At 28.9% G+C, this 18,136-nt stretch overlaps 2 protein-coding genes across 3 annotated transcripts; both read left to right on the top strand.

Moving 5' to 3' along the window:
• Window positions 1-6,805: 6,805 nt before the first annotated feature.
• LOC133672882 (probable calcium-binding protein CML41) lies at window positions 6,806-7,868 on the top strand. The gene has a single exon (XM_062093438.1). The coding sequence runs from the start codon at window positions 7,045-7,047 to the stop codon at window positions 7,609-7,611; it is 567 nt and encodes a 188-aa protein (XP_061949422.1). The 5' UTR covers window positions 6,806-7,044; the 3' UTR covers window positions 7,612-7,868.
• Window positions 7,869-15,340: 7,472 nt separating this feature from the next.
• LOC133672811 (cold-regulated 413 plasma membrane protein 4-like) lies at window positions 15,341-17,245 on the top strand. Of its 2 annotated transcripts, none has more exons than XM_062093345.1 (4): window positions 15,341-15,644; window positions 16,441-16,548; window positions 16,638-16,708; window positions 16,851-17,245. In XM_062093345.1, exons 1-4 carry the CDS (start codon window positions 15,529-15,531, stop codon window positions 17,039-17,041), a joined length of 486 nt encoding a protein of 161 aa, XP_061949329.1. In that variant the 5' UTR covers window positions 15,341-15,528; the 3' UTR covers window positions 17,042-17,245. The 2 variants fall into 2 exon arrangements, with proteins under 2 accessions (XP_061949329.1, XP_061949328.1); XM_062093344.1 differs by having other exon boundaries at window positions 15,344-15,644; window positions 16,806-17,245.
• The last annotated feature ends 891 nt before the right edge of the window (window positions 17,246-18,136 follow it).

The raw sequence follows: 18,136 nt of genomic DNA, 5'->3' as shown, positions 1-18,136 counted from the left end.
AAGTTTTTGACTGGACTCATTCTTCCTCCTTTAATTTATTAATTTACTCTAAATTCAGGCACTGGTGCATGTATGGATTCCATTTTGTTGTCTGTAACATCATCTGAAGGCTTAACATTTGGATCATTTGCATACAACTTGATTCATCTAGTAGTTGTATAAAGCATGAGCTATATCATTTCTCTACCTGGGATTATTTTATCAATTTCTTTGTTTGAGGATATCTGATGCATCACACCTCTTCGATATGCTCAAAAAGCCGTCCACTTCTTACAGCTCGCAGTCCACTGTACAGGGCAGTGGCTAGACAATCATTCAAGTGCATTTCACATAGAACAATTCCAAGCAGAAATGATTTTATGCCAATATACTCAAAACCAACCATTCCATGCGGTTCAGTTATCAAATTACACAAAACATACTGCTTTTGGATGATTTTTTACTCGAAAGACTGGGTACGTTATAACATAATTGAACTAATTTCCCTTCTTAATCAAACATCAAATGGATCTACTGTTTTAAAAGACATTTATAAATACATGGAATACCAGCCGTGGACTGACATATCTGTACCGAATTCTACAGGCTAAATCAATCACGAGTAACATGGAAAAGAACTCGCTCGATCTCTCTTTCTGATCCCCTACTGTGAATTATACTCGTTATAAAGACCAAGTTCAACGAAGATAAATGACAAAACCATGATATGAAATCACCCTTTATTTGCTCATGGCTTGAACATGCCCTAGAACACATCCAGGTTCATGTGCTCCTATGAATCTCAAAATCCTAATTCATACCCAGTTCATTTTCTTGGATCAATCATTCAGTTCAACGTTTTAAATTTTGATAGAAGGCCTCATGGTGGGAGAAAATCAAATGCCAAATCTAAGGAGGGCATTGCTATAAATATGCAAAAGTGAAGGCCTGTTTGTTCAAGATTAAAATACAGGTAATATCTGGACATGAAATTTTGTGAGACCCAACTAGAAGGCAATAGAGTGGACAAGGATGGACAAGGATGGATGATCTAATCCTCAAAGACAAACAGTAAAAAAGTAAAAGGCAGCGACGGTGCGCTGCAAGCTGGTGAATCCAAACCCAATACACGTCTGTCTCAATCTCTTGGGCTTATCGTTTCATGTCTATCCATGCTTCTTAAAGCTGTCATCATACTTCCCTTCACCATCGTTCTCGATCTGCGGACTTGAACTGTTACACTTTTTTTGTCCTAAGTTTAGTGGCGGCATGCAGTCAAGTGAGTCGGGGTGCATGCACATTTTCGAGTCTCCATTATTCCTTGTTAGGCGTGCCTATGTGTTCTTATTCGTGGAAATAAAATCATGACTTGTTATACCAGGGGATAGATTAACAAAGGCATGATCGTGTAATAAAAAAGTTGATAATAGTTACGAGAGTCATGAAACAAAATTGCATCGGTATATTTTTATAAGAAAAAAATGTTGTTAAATAAAATTTATGAGTATAAATTTTTTATAATACAAACATACAAATATTTTCGAATAGTAATCTAAAATTAGATTTCATCGGATCAATTGCATCGGATCAAATTGAATTTTCTCACATCTTAAATGAAAAAAATATTGCTTTTTACATCAATTTTAGTCCTTTAACTTTCAATTTTTTTGAATAGTAATTTAAAATTAGATTTCATAAAATTAATCTTGAATTCAATATTAGAATATTTTATGACACATTGGATAATCAATAGCATACAAATGAAAACATATCTCAACATATAAAAGCATGGCAACATAATCAATAGGGATGGAATTGCAAAAAAATAAAGTTTAATGACTAGAATGCAAAAGCAATTCAGGTACCTGAAATAAATAAAAAAAGTTGTGAACAATCAAATGAGTTTAGGTGCATCTTGCATACATAGTGAAACACTCAACTCATTTCATAACAAGAAAATCAATAAATACAAATGAAAATATCGAGGGAATATTTTTGTCGGTATATACCGAGGGAATTACAGTGGGAAAAAAATTAATGATTTACCAACAGAATTACCGACGAAAGAAATTCCGTCGGTAAATTCGTTGATAAAACTGTGAGCATTGTTCATCATGTCAAATACAAAGGGAATCACCGACAGAATTTTCTATCGGTATTTTCTAGAGAGCTCCAGAACTGTTTACTTTCCAATTGCACTGTTAATTGTTGTTCTTTATCGACAAAATCATCGTTGGATTGAAAAGTCACCGGTGTTATTTGATGGTTTTCTGAAAAAAATCAATTAATTTAAAATTTTTATTTAAATATTATAGACGGAATCACCGACGGATTGAAAAATCATCGGTGATTGTTGGCGGTTTTTGAAAACATTTTACAAAATTAAAAATTTAAATTAAATATTACCGATGGAATTACCGACAGAATAATTAAAAAATATTAATATTCAATTATCCGTCGGTAAATCCGTCGTTAACGCGCCTCAATAAAAAGTTTGGATCCCCTTATTTCATAAGAGATAAACTCATTTCTTATTATTCTTCTTCTTCTTCTTCTTCTTCATTATATGTAAAAAACATCAATATCTATTTCTTTCTCTTCTTTTCTCTCCTTATCTCCTTCTCTTTCCCTCCATGCTCGGGGTATGTCTTCTTCTTCTTTCTTCTTTTATCTTCTTAGTTTTTTTTTAATTAATATGCTTTACGATTTTTTCTCTCTCCTTAGCTTCACTTACAACTACATTAAGGTAAGATTTTTCTTTTTTTCTTTTTTTTTTTCATGATTGTTTTCACTATATTTGTTTTTTATTTTATTTTTAATTTTTTTTGTTCTTAATAATTGTATAAATGTTGTTGTGAGATTTTTTTTTTCATATGAGATCAATTTTTAGTTGATTTATTTATAGGGATTTTTAAATTTTTAGCAATTGCAAGTTCATTTTTTTCATATGAATTGTTTTAGTTGAATTTATTTTTTCATTTTATTTATTTGTTGCAAATTGTTTTGAGTTGATTTTCTTATTTTTTTTCCAAGCATTTTGAGTATATATTATAGAGTGTTGATTTATGTTAATTTAATTATTTTTTAATTTTTTAAAATAATTTTTTAAAAATGTTTTTATATAATTACTGATGGAATTTCCGTCGGTATATCCCTCGGTAATTCCATTGATAATAAAAAATATTATTACCGACGTGTCTGTTCTGTCAGTAAATCCGTCGGTAATAATATACCAACGGAATTACCGACGAACGATTCATCGACAAATCATTTACGTTTGTGATTCCGTCGGTAATATAATTACCGATGGAATATGTGTCTTACATCGACAGAAAAATTCCGTCGGTAAAACTTTTAAATCTTGTAGTGTTTAGTTATAATGTATAAGAACGATAAATTAATTTCATAATTATTTATGTAAGAAAATCACTTCAATTTAAAAATTGAAACTATTGAATAAAACTCTTGAATATAATTTTATATTATTCTATAATACATTAAATAAAATCCTTTTACATTTAAAATCTACTTAGAAAGTTTTCGTCTTTCTTTTTTTTAACTCTAGTATTTCATAAAAAAAATTGGAGTATTATCGTGTTTCTTAACCATTCCTGAAGTGTTGTGTTGTGGCTCTATGATGTGTTTTTATATTATTTGATAACAATAATCTCAAGGGATTGGTTTGGTGCAAGGTTGTCAATCCTGTTTTGGTTAGTGTTTTGTTTTTCCAATTGAAATAGTATGTTTCAGTTTTGGAGTATTTTGATATGCCGTTTCGAGTGTACTATTGATATATATATATATATATATATATATATATATATATATATATCAATTCAACAAACATAATTTCAATTCAAATACAAAAATAAACTAACTTGAAATTTTGCAATTCAAATTTCAAACATAAGTAAAAAAAAGGGAGTTGAACTGATATGACTCGATCACTCAACGAGTTCACAAACAACCTAGATAACTGGTAAAATATTGTTTGACTAAAAAAAATTTTAAGATAACATTTTTTTTGAAAAAAAATATTGAGGCAACAACATATTGAATCAACTCAGGTTAACCTTTTAAATCTGTGACCTAGGTCAGGATACCATGAAAACCCCAAATAAAGCAAATTAAAAAAAATTATAAGCTTTCTTACCAATAAATCTATTTTTTATTGATGAAATTGGAAAAAAAAGTTAATCTAAAAAAAACACAATAAAGTAACTTTTCTAAACAAAATTCTGAATTTGAACAAAATTATGAAAGTACCACCAATAGCCTCATAAGGTTTTTTTAAACTATGATTACCCTAAAATTTTAACCTGAGATATAAAAATATGCAAGGAGACTTCTCCTAAAGTTTTAGCTCAATTCAACGATCATATTGAAAGATATAATTGATCTAATAAAATTAGATAATATTTTTTTTAAAAAAATCACTATTTGGTTTGAACGGAACGGAGCCTTAATGTTTGGGTTGAAATTTGGGCAAAATTTTTAAAATAGACCGAGATTTTGAACAAGATAAAATTTGTTCTAATTTATTTTGTTTTTCAAACTGAAACGAGATATATCGGTTGTTTAAACAAAACAGAACAAAATTGATAACATGTGGTTAAAAAAGTTTACTCCTTAACTTCATGAGTTAAAACCTTGGCCATTCAAATAAAAAAAAATCAGAAAACATTAAAAAAAAATCATATTTCTTTTATTGGTTTATAAAAAACATTGTAAAACACTTAAAAATTTTAAATGTAAATTCAATTTCTTTTAAAGCTAAACATCCTTTTGAGAACGCATCAAACATGATTTCAAATCAATACTAAATAGGCAATTAGTTAGGTTAATTAGGTTACAGCTCAAATCCATTGATGTGGAAAATTAAAAGACTAAGATTAAAAAAAAAAAAGGGTAGAGAAAAAGTAAAGGATTCGTCACCGAATTTCATCTACTTTAAAGGCAGAACTTATTGTTTACATTGATGCTGGCCATGATTTCAACAGTCAGCATTTAAGTCTTCGTCTTTAGTCTTTTTCTAGCCCTTGTGATGGCAAAAGGCTACCATTTCGAGGTATTGCAATTCCTTGAGATCGGTAAACTCCTTGTGAGCGTGAAAGACACGTCTGATGACATTTAACAACTTGGCTTGCACCATATGCTTCTCCTACGTCACTCGAGCGTGTCATGCTGTCTTAGGGTTTCTTTCCTCCACTAAAAAAACAGACCTAAAAGTGTTTTATGGGTCACCTAAACGGCTAAACGTGCTTCTGCCTACATTTGTTGTATATCAGCTCCCTCCTCCTCTACATTTTCAGGCAGTTTTAATAATCAACTTAATTTGGCTTTATAAAATATAGTTAATCTTCTAATAAAGACTCCCGAGGGAGGACAACCTGTGGCTTCTCTCTAGCTCTCGGAATTTCAATTCATTTTTTAGCGATAGAAAAAACAAGAAACTCTGACAGTTTAAGTAATTTAAAAATAGTAGAAACTGTGAACTAAAAGCAGCAAAATATTTTTTAAAATTTTATTTTGGAAGCATTTCTGATTCTTACGTGACAAAAGATAAAAATTAAATTATTGATTTCATATTTATATTATTATTATTATCCCAATGACTAACCATTTATATATAAAAAATATTTTCAAACTTTAATGGCACAAATAAGAAAAAAGAGCTTGACACTAATTCATTTTCTTTAACCACTAATAGAAAATTAACATGAAAACATCAACGAATAACATTTGCTCGCTATTTTTTGATGAAAATAGCATCCACAAATTTTCATCAATAATTTTCAATAGAAATAATGATAGAATTTGTTATTTTTTTATATTAATTTTTAAGCATTACACACACACACACAATCTTAAATAGACTATCCATACTTAAATCTATTAAAACGATTTGTGATGCTAGTGTTGGGTTGGTTGCCATTAATGTGCAACAACCATTGACAATTGCAGCAGCTGCAACTGCAGCTGGAGTTGCACCAACCATGTGCACTCATCCAAGATGTCAAAGGTTGGCAGCCATCATTGTTGAAGAAGAGCTGGAGTTGGCAGCCACCATTATTGACAAAAGAGCAAGAGGAGCTGCCATGGATACTTATAAATAGAGGCATACATTAAAGAGCAAAATGAGAGAGTTGAGAGAGGGAAAGTAGAGCTAAAGATGTGAGAAATGTAGGAGAGAGTGGGCTGCCAAGGCAGACAGCAGTAGCTACCATTGCAGCACTAAGAAAAGAGAAATGGAGTGAGGTTGAGAGTTGTCAAAGAGGGGATGATTCCTCCTTCTCTATTGTTGTAAATCTTGTACTCTTTCTATATAATGCAATGGCTTCTCCCGTGGATGTAGGTGGTTTGTCAAACCACGTTAAATATTATATCAGTGTGCTTAGCCTTCAATGGATAAATATCAGAATATTACCGGTCGGAATTCCCTACGGCTAGCTCTTAATCACTCCAACTCGAGTGTATGAAAAATCATGTTTACACTCAATGTAGCATTTGGTGGACACCATCATTACGAAAATTGAGATAGAATTGGAAGAATCAGTGAGATAATAAAAGATAACGTCAAATAATATTTTTTCCCACCAAACTTAATTGTGATATTTGATCCGAAAATATTGGAGGATCTGATGAGATCGAATTTGCTTATCTTTTGGGAGGGATTTCGTTTACTTCGAACAAAAAAAGAAAAAGAAAAAGAAAAAGAAGAGAATATGCAAATATACTGAACATGGGGAGGCATGTGTGTTTGACACTATATATATGGAGCGTGCAAGTTACAAAAAATATATTGAAGGGTAGTGGTCAATCAATTCTTGGATTAATGCTTTAGGAAGTTGCCGTGCAATTTCCCATACCGAATGGCATACGTTGCCAGTCATCTTCTCTGCAGTACTGCCATTTCGTTGCAACTTCCACTGTTGAATATTTTTATTTCAAAATAAATACGATGCTTGCTTTCCCCTATCTATTTAAACCCTTGCATGCCCGGTTGTTACTTTATAACTTCTTACATATATATATATATATATATATTTCGTTTTCACTTCCCTCATGGAAACTGAAAGAGCTTCAAAATCTTTCAAGTGGTTCTCTAACAAGGGTCTCAGGTTAAGCCTCCATCGTCGTAGATCAAAGTCTTGCTCAACATCAAGTTCCCCTAACTCTCCTATGTCTCCATGTACACCAAAAAAAGATGGCACTAAAGAAGATGAGCTTAGAGAAGTTTTTCGTTGTTTCGATAGTGATGGTGATGGAAGGATCTCAGCCCTAGAACTTAGGGCATACTTTGGATCCATAGGGGAGTACATGTCACATGAAGAGGCACAGTTGGCGATCAATGATCTCGATGCAGACCAGGACAACTTGTTGGACTTCCAGGATTTTTTGAGGCTAATGAAGAGGGAGGCTAATGATAATACTGATGATCTCAAAATGGCCTTTGAAATGTTCGAAATGGAGAAGGGATCGGGATACATAACTCCTAAGGGCTTGCAAAGGATGCTGCGTCGTCTAGGAGATGCGAAGTCGTACGATGAGTGCGTGGCCATGATTCAGGTTTTTGATATTGATGGTAATGGAGTTCTTGATTTTTACGAGTTTAATCAAATGATGGCTTGATTTGGAACTTTGAATTTGTAAATAATATCCAATAAAAAAAGAGAATTTGCTAGCTTGATTCTCATGATATATATTTACATCTATATGATGATAAAAGAGGACAAAAAAACAGAGAGAATCCTTTCCTTTTGTCCTTGTGTTTGAGAATCCCTTGTTGGCGTGAGTCAAAAGAATAGAGACCAAACAATCCAACAGTTATGCCTGTGGTGTAAGGTGGAATCAAATTCGGAAACAAAGCATAACTTACGTTTGATTAATACCATTTTTATTATTATTCGTAGTATTTATATTTTTCTTTTATCATTTTCTTATTCATAATCTCGTTGACAGATCTATATTATGTCTTGGACTATCAAAATATAATTAATTAATGGATATTATTATCCCTCGATCGATGAAGCAAATTGGAGTTCGAAAATGAGTTTCCAACTTCATATGTTTTAGTGTGTTCTTGAAGTGATCTTGATCACGAGGGTGGGAGAGCGATAGGAAAGCATTTATGGTGGTTTACAAACAAACACAAAGGGAGGATTTATAATAAAGAAAAACAAATTTATTTCGCTCAATAATTTAGAACATAAACAAGGAGTGGAGGACACTTTCCTTTTCAAACTCTCAAACATACTTTCTTATTCTTCTTCTTACTCCCACGGTGATCACTATATATGTTATATAACATAAGCTATTTATAGATAAACTTGACAATGTAAAATCATTAATTACAAATACGACTAAAAACTCTAAATTTCAAATTAATATGGTAGCCATTGTTGAAACTTTGATTTCTATTAGAAAATTATTAAATATAAATAAAATATTTTCTCGCAATTTTTGTATGTACATATAGAAATTTTCTATTGGTGACTACATTATGAAATACAATTGGAAATGAAAGAATGAAAAAAAATTACGTGTTATTATTACATACAAAATTACCAAGAAAATATACTCGTATACTCATAAGTGAATTCATCAATAATATTTAAATTATAACTTTACATATGACCCCATGTCCCACCTATTTATCCTGAAGAAAATAGCACACGACACCCACATATTTTTTTTTATAAATCAAACTCTCATCATCACAAATTCAACCATCACAACACTTAATCTATTAGTATCCCTGTTCTAGTTTAATTTTTTTTTAAGATTCACCACATCAAGTAAAGAAAATTACCTATTTTTTGTTGTAATTCATTTTTTAAAATGTTGATTTTCTTGGCATTTTGATATAGTAATGTAGTTTGTTTTTGTGTTTACTTGTTTTATAGCTTCTTCCCGTAGAAATTTGTTATATGAATATATGATTTGTATATGTTGGAGTTTGTTTGAGATTTAAAAAATATATATTTGTTTGTCACTTGATGAAATTGAGTTTGATTTTGTAACTTATGTGTTTTATAATGAAATAAATAATAGCTTACTTAATGGGCATGTTTCATATTTTATCAATTTTATTGTTATGTTGAAAATTTTAGTAAATTTGAAGGAATTTGAATTTTTTTAGAGAATTGGTAATGATTTAAGAATAGTGTTAAAATAGATTGAATAAGTTTGAGTTAAAACAAATTATAGCTAATTAGTTGGGTACCGATAATTTGCTTATTTCACATAATTAATTAATACATGTTATCATCAATATTCTATATAGGTTTCATACAAGTAATGGATGATCGTTCTTGAATGTATCGAGTTTCAGTCGAAGGGGTGTGCACAATACAAGATTTAACAGTTTCATCGACGGATTTTCTCCGTCGGCGTAAGACACATATTGCGTCGGTAATTAATTTACCAACAAAATCACCGACAAAAATTCTCCGTCGGTGAATCTTTCATCGGTAATTTTTTGTCCATCTGTAAATTCGTTAGTAATAAAAAAATATTATTACTGACGGAACAGGCGCGTTAGAAAACATTTACCCACTTCATTTCATCGGTATATCTCTCGAAAAATACCATTGGTAATTATTTAAAAATATTTTAAAAAAATTCATTTTATAAAATTATAAAATAATTAAATTAACATAAATCAACACTCCGTAATATATACTCAAAATGCTTGGATAAAAGAATAAGAAAATCAACTCAAACAAATTTGCAACAAATAAATAAAACAAAAAAATAAATTTAACTAAAAAAATTCATATGAAAAAAATGAAGTTGCAATTGCTAAAAATTTATAAATCCTATAAATAAATCAACTAAAAATTGATCTCATATGAAAAAAAATCTCATAACAACATTTATATAATTATTAAAAACAAAAACAATTAAAAATAAAATAAAAAACAAATATAGTGAAAAAAATCATGAAAAAAAAGAAAAAAAATACTACCTTAATGTAGTTGCAAGTGAAGCTAAGGAGAGAGAGAAAATTTCATAAAGCATATTAATTAAAAAAACTAAGAGGATAAAAGAAGAAAGAAGAAGAAGACATACCCGAGCATGGAGAAAAAGAGAAGAAGATGAGGATAGAAGAGAAGAGAAAGAAATAAATATTGATGTTTTTTTACATATAGTAAAGAAGAAGAAGAAGAAATGAATCTGTCTCTTGTGAAATAAGGGGATTTAGGCTTTTTATGGGGGCGCGTTAACAATGGAATTACCGACGGATAATTAAATATTAATAATATTTAATTATCCGTCGGTAATTCCATATGTAATATTTAATTTAAATTTTCAATTTCATAAATAGTTTTCAGAAACCGCCAACAATCACTAATGATTTTTCAATCCATTAGTAATTCCGTCGGTAATATTTAAATGAAAATTTTAAATTAATTGAATTTTTTCAGAAAACCGTCAAATAACACCGATGACTTTTCAATCCGTCGGCAATTTTATCCGTAAAGAACAACAATTAACAGTGCAATTGGAAAGTGAACAGTTCTGGAGCTCTCTGAAAAATACTGACGGAAAATTCCTTCGGTGATTCCCTTTGTAATTGACATGATGAATAGTGTTCACAGTTTACCAACGAAATTGTCGACGGAAGGTAAAAATGACATGTCATCATTTTTTTTTTGCATTGTTTTAATTTTTTTCCTACTGTAATTCCCTCGGTATATACCAAGGAAATATTTTCATCGGTAAAATCCCTCGAAAATTTACCGATAGAAATATTCCCTCCATATTTCCATTTGTATTTATCGATTTTCTGGTAGTGACATGATGAATTATTGTAATGGGGTTAAGAGTTTTATTAATTATGTACTATCTAATCCAAGAGATATTAGTGGGGGCAGTATTAGATGTCTATGTAAAATGTGTAAAAATAAAAAATTTCTTGATTCAGATATTGTAACGGTGCATCTTCTATAAAATAAATTCTTGGAGAAATACTTGTGTTGGTTTACACACGGAAAATCATGTTTCTTATGAGATCATAATAAAAATGATGGTTGAGTTAATTTTTAGTTCTAGCAACATGTATGGTGTTGTAAATGATCATAATAATTGTTGTAGAAATATGGGTATGAATCCAATAAAAATGAATCGAGTGATAGTGCTGACCCAGTCTCCGAGCCCCTGACAACGGACATCGTACCACTGCTGACCTTGCTTTCCCAGTCGCCGGAGCCCCTGACAACAGGCATCTTTACAGTGAAGTGAAGGCAACTGTCCCAAGTGTAGTCAATACGTGAGCTCTGGCGAAGTTTCCAAGCAATTTCCAAGCAATGTATTTTATACGATCAGTCAAACTCGTCATTAACTTTCGTTGGATGATTCCAATGTCACTATATTTATTTTTTTAAAAAATAAATTTCTTTTTTTAAGTGGAAATAATGATTATTTTTTAAAATATTTTTTATTTTAAAATATATTAAAAAAAAATTTAAAAAAAAATTATTTTTAAAATTAGTACATTAAAATAATATAAAAATATATTAATTTAAAATAAAAAAATAAAAAATGCTTTTCAATGATAGTGCTGAACACTCTAACCATAGTGCTTTCTGCGTTTTGCTTCTCTCGACACAAAAATAAAGTCCGAGAATAGAGGTTATTTTGTTTTTTTATTGCGACATCATATCTTTTAAAAAATAAGTGGTGGTACGAATATTTTTTTTCTTTGTTTTTTTTACACTGAAAGTACTAAAATAACTTTATAGACAAAACGGAACAAACTTTTGACTAGGAGCTTTGTCGTTATTTTCTTTTTAAATAAATAGTAAAAGTACTTCAATGCTTTTGGTATCAAATTACTTTCAAATTTAAAAAAAATAAAAAAATTAAAATAAAATGATAAGAAATAAAATTAAAAAAATAATAAAAAAGAACAACAATCAAGAAAATAAATATCATATTTAATATAAAAACAAAATAAAATCAAACAAAAATAGTACAGATAAAAAAAATATATAGAAAAAGAATCCAAAACAAAAAGAAATAAATCAAAAGAAAACAGATCATAATTGAATTTTTGCTTCATTATTTTTTTTATCAAAATAATATTATTTTTACTTCTTAACTGGATAAAAAATCAAGTGATTAGTATGGGAAAAGTAACTCTATATAATATAAATAATTTAACTCACTATTTTGTTTAACATACTTGAATATAATTTGAAAAAAAAAGTTTAAGGAATATACATGAGAAATCGTTTGCAATTTAACCCTGGAGTTAAATTTTTTAAGTCATTGGCACATGGATATATTTGTATTTTCATATTAATTTTTTTCTATAATTATAGGGTTTGTTAAGGGTGAGAACATAATTTACCATTTAATTATTATTGTTTTAGTTGAGAAAGTTGTCGGTGTGTATTGTGCATATACTAGCAAGTTAGGAGGTGCTATGTATTTTGGGTGACACGTGCGGTGTTTCCTGCAAGTAAAAAAAATATCTTTATGATGTCATTTTGTTTGCCACCATGTCCTCTTCTTTTATAGATGGCCATGTCATTTAAAAATAATCGGTTTATCACTAATGATCCTTTTTCTTTCTCTTTTTTATTTTTCTCTCCTACCCCAAAAAACTAAACATGTCTCTAATTTTTGTTGGTGTTTCATAATCCATCATCTTAAGTTTGATTTTTGATTTTAGTAATTTTCTTTTTAAAAAAAGTTTTATTTGTTTTTAATTTTGTTCTTCAATTCTAATTTGTGTATATAATGTTTTTTTATTCAGTCTTTCTACTTTTGATTTTTTTTTTGCTCTTTTGTCAAAGTTTTTATAATTTTTTATTTTATCTTTCAAATTAAATTTATGATTTTTTTCAATAGTAATGATATTTGTTTCAATTTGGTCATTCTTCTTTTAATTTCTTATTTGTTTTTTTTGCTCCAAATTTTTTATAGTTTTTAATTTTATCCTTCAAATTAAGTTTATGATTTTTTTATTTCAATAATAATAATAGTAATAGTAATAATGACAATGATATAAACAATATTAATAATGATACTTATAGTGATGATAATGTTAATAATGGTGGTAGTAATACTAATAATAATAGTGGTGGTGGTGGTGTTAATATTAGTGCTAATAATTGCAACAATGATAACAATTATAATAATAATACTATTAACAGTAATAATAATGGTAATAATAGCATGTTATAATAATAGTAGTAGTGATTATAACAGTAATAATAATAAAAACAATGATAATAGCGATAAAAATAAAAATAATGATAATATTAGTGGTGGTAGTAGTAATAATAATAATTATAACAATAGTATTATTAATAATAAAAATGATAATAATAATAGCAACAATGGCAGTGTTAGTAATCACGATGATGATAATAATAATAATAATAAAAATAATATTACTTATTGATAATAGTAGTAATAATGATAACTGTAATGATAGTGATAGTAATAAGAATGATAATAATAACGATGGGAATTGTAATAATTATAATAATAATAGTGATAATTTTTTATTTGATGTTAAATTTATTAAGAATTGAGTTTCACTGTTTTTGTATATATAGTATTTTCAATCTAAAAACCTGGATTTTACATCATGCCTTCTGTGTTGAAAAAAACCCAACATTGAAGCTGAAGCATGGTTCCAATAATATATTTCAATAATAAAAAAAAAAGGTGAAACAAACAATATTTGCTTTCACGACAAGAAATGTTTCACAATCAATCCTTTGTTTGGACCAAATTAAGGTAGGCCTTGTTGTTTATCAAATACCCAAACCTTTCTTTTGCTTTCTTTTCTTTACTATTAGGGAAAACCATGCCACCAGCTTTGGTCCATTGGATGAAGCTTCAATATCAGCCGGATTTGGCTTCAAACTTTTTGCTTCGTTCTTTTTTTTTTTTTATATATATATATAATAATCAAGGAATATACTAGAATAATCATTTAGAAGGTGACCAAAGCGAAGAAGAACGAGAAGGTATCTGTTACAAAACCTGAAAATTACTAAAAGCAGAGTAAAGTTGAAAAACAAAAACATAAAAATTTAAAAAACACTCAAATAAGCTTTTTTGAAAACGTGCGCCACCCGTATTTTTTAAAAAATTAATTTTTTTAATATTTTGAATCGTTTTGATGCACTAATCTTAAAAATAATTTTTTTAAAATAAAAAAAATATCATTTTAATGTATTTTATAATAAAAAACACTTTAAAAAATACTAAAAGCAGAGTAAAGTTGAAAAACAAAAACATAAAAATTTAAAAAACACTCAAATAAGCTTTTTTGAAAACGTGCGCCACCCACATTTTTAAAAAAATTAATTTTTTTAATATTTTGAATCGTTTTGATGCGCTAATCTTAAAAATAATTTTTTAAAAATAAAAAAAATATCATTTTAATATATTTTATAATAAAAAACACTTTAAAAAATAACCACAACTATACTTTCAAAAAAACTGACAGTCAACCATGAAAAATCTAAACACTACTCAGATCAATATATATCACTCTATTGCACTTACTGTTTGATATTAAAATAAAAAAAATATTCAAATTGATTAACAGAAATGAAAACTAATTACTTTGACCTCCCAAATTATATATATATTTGTTTTATAAGTAATCCATCTAGATTTGGATCAATCGTTTCATCTATAATAAATTATTTTCCTACGGTTTTGGATGACCCTGTATATTATAATAAATTATTTTCCTACAGTTTTAGACATATGATTTGTTATCCGCACATTAGAGAGAGAGAGAGAGAGATGTACAAACTTAGATTTTCAAGTCCAGAAGCCTTTGATTTTTTTTTATTTGTTTTGTTTTTAATTGAATTTTTAATTAATATCCTCTTTCTTTTAAAAATTATTTAGTTTAACTATTTTTTAAATGGTAATAAATATCCAATATAAATAATTAAAATATAAAATAAAAAGGATATCTAAGATAAATTATTTGTATTTATATTTATCTTTTACATTTTACTGAAAAAATTAACTTCTTATTTTAGTTTTTAATTAGAGCTTACAAATTATTTTTTGATTTATCAATTAATATGTTTTTTAATTTATTATATTAAATAAATATATTATTTTATATTTTTCATTTCACAAATTCCTTGATATATATATAAAACATATCTATAGTGATATACATTTCCTTTACGAAAAGAAAAAAATCAAATGAAATTGAAGTAACGATATTCAGGTTCAAGTGTAAGAAAGCCCAAGCCTATAAATCGACCATTACGGCAACAAAGCCCAAAATAACGTTTTCCGCTCACATGGGAATAGAATTTGATAGGAAGGAGGAACCATAAGGCCACATGGACTGCCACGTGGTTTACCATTAGCTCAGTCTACATGGTACAGTCAGCCAGTCTCCTTCCAATTCGTCTCATATTCCTTCCAAGAGAGAGAGAGAGAGAGACAGACAGAGAGGGATTTGTCAAGAAAGAAGAAGGAAGATCATATGATTCTTGAAAGTTGATTTCTTGTCAAAAAGGAAAGAAATCTGAAACGGGATTAACAGAGATGGCTTCAAGTTTTAATGTATATAACTCAACATCATTAGCAGTTGCAGAAGCTATAGAATCAAGATCTAGCAGGGCTCGAGCTAGTTTTCAATGGGGTGGAACCATCTTTGCTATGTGAGTTCTCAATTTTTTTAGCCTTTCATACTTTAAAGTCCGTTTTCATCTTTAATTTTCACCATCAATGTTAACTGATTGCTCAAAAGAAGGAAAATCATGTCTTGTTATATACTTTACTTCATCGAATTATCATACTGCACTTTTTCCTGTGTCATATTGGTGGGGTTGTATAGGAATCTATGAGAAGTTAGACTTTTTATGACCTATAGTGCTTGTGAATACTATGGTTTGGGAGTAAATGCTTCATATTAAGTGGTGATTCATTTTGTATAGTTAACCACCGCAAGTTGGATTTATGCTGTGTTTCTATACGACTTTCTAGTTTAGTAGCTTTGATGATAACACGTAAACCCTTTCTTGGTTGCTCTTCCAATTTGGATAAGTGAGTGCATCGAGTATTTTTGGAGAATTCATTGCTTGTGCCTCACTAAAAAACTGGATTGTTTGTGCTGATTAAAAAAATAAAAATACTAGGAGTAGTAGTACTTTTTTGTGGCGGATTATAAAAAACCTAATGGGATTTTATCTGGTTGATGCTGTTCAAAAGGCTATCGAAGTTCAAACAACTTGTTTCTCATTGATTCTAACAAAGGATGCCATAACTTGCAAATGCTTCGATCAGGAGGCATAACAACATTACAGTCTTGTCATTTTCACTCTCTCTGAACATAAACATACTATTGTTTACATGGTCTCCCTGGTTTTTAGTGTTGAAGTCTGAATATTAGTCTATTTATTGTTTTAGCAATTTCTTATTCAAGGAATTGGACTTTTTTTTTGCCATTTCCAACAGATTCTTGTTGATCCTGAATCGAGTAGGACGGAAATCATCTGTGCAGACTACCCTTCTTGTATTCTATTTGCTCACAAGTTTCCCAACAGTGTTGTTCAAAGTTTTAAGGTGCTTGCATAGTTTCATAATCATAACTTTGGTTGATTTGCATTTTTTTCAGCCAATGATTCACTAAAAGTACTAATACTTTTATTCAGAGGACAATTTGGTTACTGGATTGCTTTTCTTGCTATTGCGGCAAACCTATTCTTTCCTGAAGCCTTTCCAGGTTTGCATTATTCTTGAATATGATAATTATTTTATCCTTCGCATCGACATTTGAAATTTTTGCATCAACAATTGTACTTTTTGCTTACGAACTGCAGTTTCTCGTTTTATCCTATTTGTCATCTCGCCTGACCGGCTGGTAGATGGATTGCGCAATAGCATTGCTGGTGCTATCTTCTGTCTCCTGATTGGAATTTCATCTGTCATAATGGAGATTCGAGAAATTGCAGGAAACAGGATTCGTGAATGTAGTTTTCTCTGCTGGGGTTATTGTCTTGCTATATCCTTCGTGTTCTTCTTCACAATCAATTATCTATGCTTAGGAACTTGGTAGAAATAACCTCCACCAAGAAAGCGCACCCCCTTTCATCTCAAATTATGCACCCGGGGAATCATTTTCTTGACCAGTGCCTTTGCTGACTTGAAACAGCTTAAATCTCATGCCTTGATTATTCTGTATAAGAGCTGTACGTGTTTTCTATGTTTTGAGAACAGAAGAAGTTAAAATGAGAAGAAAGTGGTTCGTTCACTCTATCAAGTTACTGCATCAAGATATAGATTACTATGTATTGGTATTTATTGTTTAGTTTAATTATAAATTTGTCCTTAAAAGAAAAGGCAATGAAATAAGCATTAGGGGTAAGATTGTTTTGGCTTTGGCTCAGAGAAGATGATGAAGGATTGTTTATTTTTTAGGGTTCCCTTCTGGCTATTTTTTTTTAACCCCCCTTCTTCTCAAAATATCGCCCCTCCATTGCATGTTGTTTGTGCACTTATTTATAGGTGGGAAATCTTGTCGTTTTCTCTAATTGCTTAGTCAAATATCTGTATCTTAATTTTAAAAACTTTAAGCAATATCAACGTCGATGAGAAAAAAATCAATAAAAAAACCTTTGAAATTTAAATCTTTTTGAGACGACATTTAAAAAATATAAATATATTAAAAATATAATTTTTTAGATTTTCATTGATTTTGTTATTTTTGGTTTTTTTAAAAAATTTATAAAAAGATTGGGTCAAAAATTAGGTTGTAATTCAATTATTTTTTAATTTATAAATAATCTATAAAATTACAATTTTTTTTTAATTTTTTCTCTATTATTTTTTTTAATCTTTTAAATTTTATTTTTATTCTTTTATTTGCTATTTATTTTGTTTGAAATTATTTTTTTAATTGTTTTTTATTAAAATTTTATTCTCTTTCAATTATTTCCTATTAAATTTTATCTTTATTGTTTCTTTTGCAATATTTTTTATTAATATTTTTTTTTACGATTTCACCATTCAAAATTAAGTTTGTTGAGAGTTAAGTTTTTTTTATCGAACTCGGGTCTAAGATTTCAAAAGTTTTAGATGTTAATTATTTTTTCATCTATAAATAATATATTAAATTACAAATATTTTTTAATTTCACCTCATACTATTTTTA

This window comes from Populus nigra, chromosome 14, assembly GCF_951802175.1.
Source record: "Populus nigra chromosome 14, ddPopNigr1.1, whole genome shotgun sequence".
Taxonomy (NCBI): Eukaryota; Viridiplantae; Streptophyta; class Magnoliopsida; order Malpighiales; family Salicaceae; genus Populus; species Populus nigra.
Note: the sequence above shows the minus strand (reverse complement) of the source record. Positions and strands in the feature narration are given on the sequence as shown.